The following is a 6,729-nucleotide window of genomic DNA, read 5'->3' as shown; positions in this document are numbered from 1 at the left end:
TTTGTATTTTTACCCAGAGGTATGATTAAAACCCCCAGTTCAAAAAAAAAAATTTTATTTTTTTTTTTTTTTTTTTTTTTTTTGTTTTGCCTGGTTATTTGCACTACTAACTTGTGAAAATCTTATGATTCTGCATGCGTCATGTCTTGCAGAGAGAATATGGTGACAAGCGGGTGTTCAGTGAAAGAAGAAGAAACGACTCGTACGCAGAGGAGGAGCCGGAGTGGTTCTCAGCCGGCCCCACCAGCCAGTCAGAGACCATTGAGCTAATCGGATTTGACGACAAAATTCTGGAGGAGGACAGACGCAAAACAAAGCGATCGAGGAAGCAAACGGACTCTGTGAAGGAAGGCACGTCAAGCCCTGTGTTCTTGAATTTAAACATAATACAGCATGACGATATGGGTCCGATTGTCCTGTCAAATGTTTTTGCGTGCAGCAGTGGAATGCAATGGTGAACTAGCCGAGGAGCAAAGTGTGGCTTTGCAGGCTGATCAAGAAGTTCCCCATCCAGATCTTCTTCCAGACCCGTCAGCTGGAGACTTTGACTTCAACGAATTCTTCAACTTGGAGAAAACCATGCCAGGACTGGCCTCTGTAAGTACCGGGGGCACTGTTCTTTATCAAGGTAATGATGTCACATGAGGGGTGTTTCTGCAGCCACCTTACTGGATCTGGTTTCCTGTTCTGCAGTGTTTGGAAGTCGAGGTTTTTAAAGCCAGAATCTGTTGTTTGACACTTGTGGCTTCAATTGCATCATATGTCGATCTTCCAGTCAAATAAGTTTTTTTTTTTTTTTTTTTTTTTGTGTAGTTTTGCTTTAAAGCATCAAATGCGTCAGCCCAAGATTACTTCTGCTGTGCTGGCTTGATCTCACTGACCTTGATCTTATCTGTGGTGACTCACTAAATGGTTATTTTTGGGCTGTTGCATGCAGTTAATGCAACAGTCCATCATACCTTTGTTTAGAACATGTTTTAAATTAAAGCTGCTCTGTAGCGATAAAATCAGAGCTACATACTAAGCGGTTCATTCAGGGACAACGCCTGCCCCGTATCCTGGCACTTTTGCTGCTAGCTTGATGGGAAAACGCACTAAACGCAAGTTTCACGTTTTGTTTAGTGTGTCGTCTTTTCTCTGCATGAAAGGCTTCCTGTTTCTGTCTTTCAGATGATAGAGGACGTTTTGGGAGAAGGCCCCGTGTCGGCGAGCCGCTTCAGTCAGTGGTTTTCGAACACCCTGAGCCCATCAGGCAGCCGGTCCAGCAGTTTGAGGTCCACCCCTCATGAGGAGCTGGAAAAACTTGCAGGCAAGTGATTTGATCACCCCAGTGTGGCTTGTTTTAACTGTGTGGTTATGACCTTTAATTAACAAATCCCCTAGTGGAGTAAATGTAATGAGCTGCTGACAAATAAAACTTGGCCAGTCTGACAGCTGCATCCAGATTATTAATAAAGCAAATGGAAATTGAAGAAATTTTGTTTGTGCTGGTTACATCCATGTCTCCTCATTTGCAACAGTAGAAAGGTTGGACACCAGCTGTCTGTGTCATTGTGGATCCACAGTTCTACTGAATTTACCCATCAGAGTAAATGTTGGAACCAGTTTGCATCTAAAGGAAGCTAATTTGTTCTGGACTACATCTCTTTAAAGGACTTGACCCAGGCTGCTCATCTACAAGCCAAGGCTCTGCGTCATACTTCACACCTATTCAGTCATCAGAAGGCAAGGAAAAAGTGGACATCTTGGAGCTGCTGCACAAGGCCAAAGTAGACCTGAAGCCCCTTCTGTCCACGCTGTCGGTCAACAAAGCACGGCTACGAGAAAGCAGTGAGTAACGGCTCGGCGCACATTCAAGAAACGTGGAATCAGTCAAAACTACTTTTGGACTTCCTCATACCTTTTTGTATTAATCTAGTTGCTAATAGTTGAAACTGCCTACTTTTACTTTTCAAATTTTTAAACCAGGTTTGATTTTTTTGTTTTCCTCCCCGTCTGTCCTCAGCCAACTCGGGGGTGGTGCTCTCTCTGGAGGAAGTTGAAGGGGAGATGAAGGGAATGAAGCTCGGCTCGGAGCCTCGTGTGCAGAAGGTGTCTCCTCCACAGAAGGGGAACGGCACGCCCTTCATGGCCGAGCATCTGGAGGAGGCTTTGACCGGCGGCTCTGCTAGCCGGCCGCGATCCCGTGACACGGACATGTCTGCTTTTAATAAACTGGTCAGCAGCATGAAGGCAAGTGGAACTCTGCCAACTCACCCCAAACCCAACACAAACAATGTAAGTACATCTCTTGTGTTTTCTACCAGCTCCATACTGCATGTCGAACACTAGTTTTGCAGTAGATGCTGCATGACCCAGTGAAGCTGCAGAATTACCTTTAAGCTAAAATCAGAGAACTTTAAAAGCTTTTTAAAGATGGTGGGCATAAATTTGAACCATTCTGGAGGTTACCTGCTGGGTAATTTTCATCACTGCAGTTCTTTGTGCAAGTTGCTTCAAACATGAGATTAAGTTTAAAATGAATAAGGGTAATGTAAAAGGCCATGGGAAAAATGACTCTTTAAATATAATTCAAAACCTTGGGCAGCTTGCATAGGGGACTGTTGACTCGGCTTCACGTGTGTTCACTCATCTCTGTGGCCCTGTCTTCTGTTTGGGACGTTTAAGTGAGAATTCATCTCAAATGTTCAAATATTAGACATTTATATCTGATGGTAGCTGCTCAGACCTCCCATATTCAAACATCTTATGTGATGTATGGATGTGGTGATCTGTTTTACATGAGGGGAAAAAAGCAACTTTAAACCTTCTGTATGTTGCAGCAACCTTCGGATCAAAGTGTGGCGCCTCTCCCTGATAATGCGCCTCCTCAGCAACAGAAAAACATATTTCAGGTGTGTGTGCAATCCTCTCTAAAGTTGATCATGCATGTTTTGGATTAACATGGTCTCAAATCCTCCCAAATAAAGATTATTGTAGTTTAATATTGGGCAAAACTTTAAGAGAAGGCTGTGATGTTAAACTGCAAAATATGTCTAGGTAGAGGGATTGTGATATTATTCCTTTGTAAGCTCTGCAAGAAATTATCAAAACATAGGGGGGAATTATTCTCGGTTCATTGGAGTTGTTGGAGAAACTGTTACAATGCAAAGATCTTCAGCAGAAGAAAGATGCATGCTTACTGCATATGTGCCGAGTCTGAAGAGGAATTTTGTATTCAACAATTTTAATTAAACTGAATATACTTTGTTCTGATTAGATGGTCTTGGAAAACAAACTTCATACATGTTTTCAGAAAACTGGGATGTCTCCTGTAGTTGCTGGTTGATTCATGTCGATCTGCAATCCACGTCACAGAATTTGACCCACTGATCAATGTGTCTGTTGAATTAAAGTGTAACATCACTCGGGTCTCTCTGTAGGCGCTCCTTGGTGTTCGTAGCAGCTCCCCGACTCCTTTAGGCGGTCTGTTGGGAAACTCTGAGCCCTCCGTGACTCCTGGCCCTTTGCATGGTTTACTACACAAGGGCCCCTCGCCCCCTCTGTTTGCACAGCGGGCCCCTTCACCGGACTACTTCAATAACAGAATGCCACCTGCTGCAGGTAAGTCTGAAAGGACAGACGGACATTACTTGAACTTTCTAAGTTTGGTGTTCTAAATAATTATTCAGGCTTACTTGTTGTGGTTTTATTAAGTGTTTGATTAAACTGGACACAATTTTGTTTTTAATACTTCCTCAAGGATTTCCAGCTGGTCCTCAGTCTCTGCTACCAGAACAGTTTGACATCCACAGGTCCATCAGTCCTTCTCAGCAGCAGGTTGGTTGTTCTGGTGGCAGGAGTTTGGGATTCATTAGTGTGTATGAAGCTTCACTTTGTTCTAGGAGATGTGGAACAGGTTTTTCGAAGAACTTTAAAAGGCGTTCATTGATTGTAGTTTTCCTAATTTTGGACCTGAATTTATTTTTTTAGTGGCTTTTCATTAATGTTGACTCACTTGCATTATTGATCTGTTTTATAAAATCAGAATCACTTTAATCTTTGCCATATAAATATACTTGGTACAAAGTCACCTTGTCAAGAAAAGTCTCCATATTGTGATAGTTTTGTTTTGTTTAAAGATGGGGTTATGTAACTTGTTTCCCCAGATGAGGGCGCTCTCACTACCTGTAAATCAAGCTGATCTGGAAGTCCTAGCTCTCCAGCAGGACCTTGCTCTCCATGGCCACCCTTCATTTCAGTCAGGCTACAACAAACACCTGCAGGACAGATCCTTCAGAAATAGGCAAGTATTTTAATTTGGCTTGAATATGTGATTTATTGCTTTTTCTTAACCTAATGTGATGGTAATCATCTTAAATATTTTTCTCTGTAGCAAAAGCACTGTGCAGTCATTAGCCCACTGAGCTAATGATCATATGGTTTTATGCACGTTTTCTAACTCCAATTTGTATAAATGTGAAGGCAAATCTCAAACGCATGTGTAGTGGGAAATCTGTGGTCTAAGAATTTAAACCTTTATATCAAGGTGTGTGTACAGTTATTGGGCAGCTCATGTTCTTCAGGGACAATGAGCCAAAAAGACTTTAACGGATTCTGAAATGTAGGAATTGGGCCCGTTCTCTTCTGGTGCCGTCGCATAACCTGTCTTTGGTGCCCAACAACAAGGTGGAGGTCAGATGAAGAAAGTCGTAAAAGTGAAAGAATAACCTCCTTTGTTTCAAGTTTATTGATGTTTTGGCTTGACTGAGAGCATTGTAGTTCAAAATTAAAATGAACTTGCCTAATTTGTAAATACAGCATATGACTTAAATGCCTGCATGATCAATAGGCCTCAGCGGGTAAATCGCTCCCCTGGACCTCAGCCTGCTGGAAGAACCTCCCCAGGAAACGCAGTTACTAGCATGGTGAGCATTGACTCTTTGGTGAAGAGCTTTTTTTTCTTTTCTTTTTTTTTACTTGCCTGTAAATCAGTGAAAAGTGTGTACTCATAATTTTACTATATTTTATGCCTTTCAATTGCAGATATCCCCATCGTTTACACCCACATCTGTGATCCGTAAAATGTACGCAACGAAAGAGAAAAGCAAGGACGAGCAGTCGAGTCGTCCAGAGACTAAAGAGGAAGCGACCACAAACTCTCAAGATGGTACAGAGCAGCTGCTTGCCCACGCTTTGTCCTGCTAACAGTGATGTGATGCTAAAGGTTTTTCTGTGCTTTCAGGCAGTAGCTCTCCAAACCACCTACTGGGGTCAGTGGACGGAAATGTCTCGCAGTCTGTGGGAGCAAAGATCAGTCCTCAAACCATGCAAAGTAAAGACCAGGAGCGTCTGAGACCTGGTTCCACCGGACACCACATGACTCCGATGGCACCTCCAGGTCCGTCTTCGTCTTTCCCTAGTCCCATCTACCCGGTACCACTGCTGTCCCATGTCCCCATGGTGCGCCCCCCTCCTCAGCTCCACCCAAACGTGGTTCAGAGAATGCTAGCACAGGGGATCCCGCCCCAGCAGCTCGGACCTGCCCTCATGCAAGCAGGTTAGTGGTTTCTACCGGCCCAACACTGGCGTTATTTCTGTTTAATCACTTTTGGACTTGATGTTTATGAACTGCTTTTGGTTGCACTCACAAGGTATATTTCCACCACATGTTGACCTTGCACAACTTCAAGGCTTACCTCCGGCCTTGCTGGGACAGCCACTGTACCCACTGAGTGCAACAGGACTTCTACCTCCCAGAGCAAATGCTCCCATGCAGTTAGCGGTCATGCAGCAGCAGCTTCAAGGGCAGAGACCAAGTAAGTTTAGAAGTCGTATGTGGTAAAACGTATCCAAGATTCTCTGGTTCTGGTTCATTTTTCTGAAAGTCTGCAAAACATGAAGCTCTAAAGCATTAAATCCTTTTCTCCTTGTTGCAGTGCATCCCGGTGTACCAGGCGCTCCGTCTCAGAACCAAGGGCTCCACCGGACAAACGGCTCTCAGCGACACGGGGCCAGCCCCCCTCTGGGCCTGGCTAAGTGGTTTGGATCGGATGTGCTAGAGCAGCCACTGCCCTCCATGCCAGCTAAAGTCATCAGTGTGGATGAACTGGAGTTCCACCCATAATGAAAATGCATTATTAGCTGGAAAATGAGTTTTCCCTCTGCCCATCGCCACCTCCTGCTTACCATGACAATGTGAACTTTAATTTGAAAGATGGCGCATAGTGGGACATTGTAACAATGTTTTGTTTGAACAGATGAGTGGAGGTTTATGTTGCCAGCTTTTTTTTTTTTGTATTAGTAAATAATGTAAAGGCTCAATTGTACAGACCATGAGAGAATCTTATTCTGTGTATATAGCTGTAGGTTTTTTTTTTTTTTTGGTTCTTTGTTTTTTCCCCCTCCTGATCTTGGGAGGTGTGAAATAGTCCTGTTGTCGAACTTGAATTGGGGAAACGAATCCGGTAGCATTCCTTTCTGGTGTCCACCTTAACCTCCTCCCCCTGTGATAATGAGAAAGGGCCACTGTGGGGGGGGGGGAGGGAGAAGTGAGTTACTTGGTGCACTCTCCACCATATTTTGAGGTGTCATTAGTGGCCATTTCCCTGAAGAGGTTAAGTATAGCAAGACACTGATGGAGGATGCAACAAGCTGGTTGTGCCTTTTTTTTTTTTTTTTTTTTTTTTTTTTTTGGATCTCCCCCCCTCCCTCCGTTTTCCCTTTAATTTTTTCCCTATTTATCCCCCA

The 6,729-nt window shown here is 43.7% G+C and overlaps 1 protein-coding gene across 6 annotated transcripts in view; it reads left to right on the top strand.

Moving 5' to 3' along the window:
* eif4enif1 (eukaryotic translation initiation factor 4E nuclear import factor 1) overlaps positions 1–6,518 on the top strand; it is a 14,644-nt gene extending 8,126 nt beyond the window's left edge. For 4 of the 6 annotated variants that reach the window (XM_015042426.1, XM_015042423.1, XM_015042424.1 and 1 more), the window contains 14 exons: positions 153–351; positions 440–597; positions 1,171–1,309; positions 1,654–1,830; positions 2,006–2,277; positions 2,823–2,894; positions 3,423–3,603; positions 3,743–3,819; positions 4,149–4,285; positions 4,832–4,907; positions 5,026–5,149; positions 5,225–5,539; positions 5,634–5,798; positions 5,919–6,518. In XM_015042426.1, coding sequence (XP_014897912.1) covers positions 153–351; positions 440–597; positions 1,171–1,309; positions 1,654–1,830; positions 2,006–2,277; positions 2,823–2,894; positions 3,423–3,603; positions 3,743–3,819; positions 4,149–4,285; positions 4,832–4,907; positions 5,026–5,149; positions 5,225–5,539; positions 5,634–5,798; positions 5,919–6,106 — 2,280 coding nt within the window. In that variant the 3' untranslated portion in view covers positions 6,107–6,518. The remainder of the gene's footprint in view (positions 1–152; positions 352–439; positions 598–1,170; positions 1,310–1,653; positions 1,831–2,005; positions 2,278–2,822; positions 2,895–3,422; positions 3,604–3,742; positions 3,820–4,148; positions 4,286–4,831; positions 4,908–5,025; positions 5,150–5,224; positions 5,540–5,633; positions 5,799–5,918) is intronic. The other 2 variants (XM_015042427.1, XM_015042428.1) reach the window with 2 other exon arrangements.
* The last annotated feature ends 211 nt before the right edge of the window (positions 6,519–6,729 follow it).

This window comes from Poecilia latipinna, unplaced genomic scaffold (genome assembly GCF_001443285.1).
Source record: "Poecilia latipinna isolate Pla-1442-1.1 unplaced genomic scaffold, P_latipinna-1.0 Scaffold588, whole genome shotgun sequence".
Taxonomy (NCBI): domain Eukaryota; kingdom Metazoa; phylum Chordata; class Actinopteri; order Cyprinodontiformes; family Poeciliidae; genus Poecilia; species Poecilia latipinna.
Note: the sequence above shows the minus strand (reverse complement) of the source record. Positions and strands in the feature narration are given on the sequence as shown.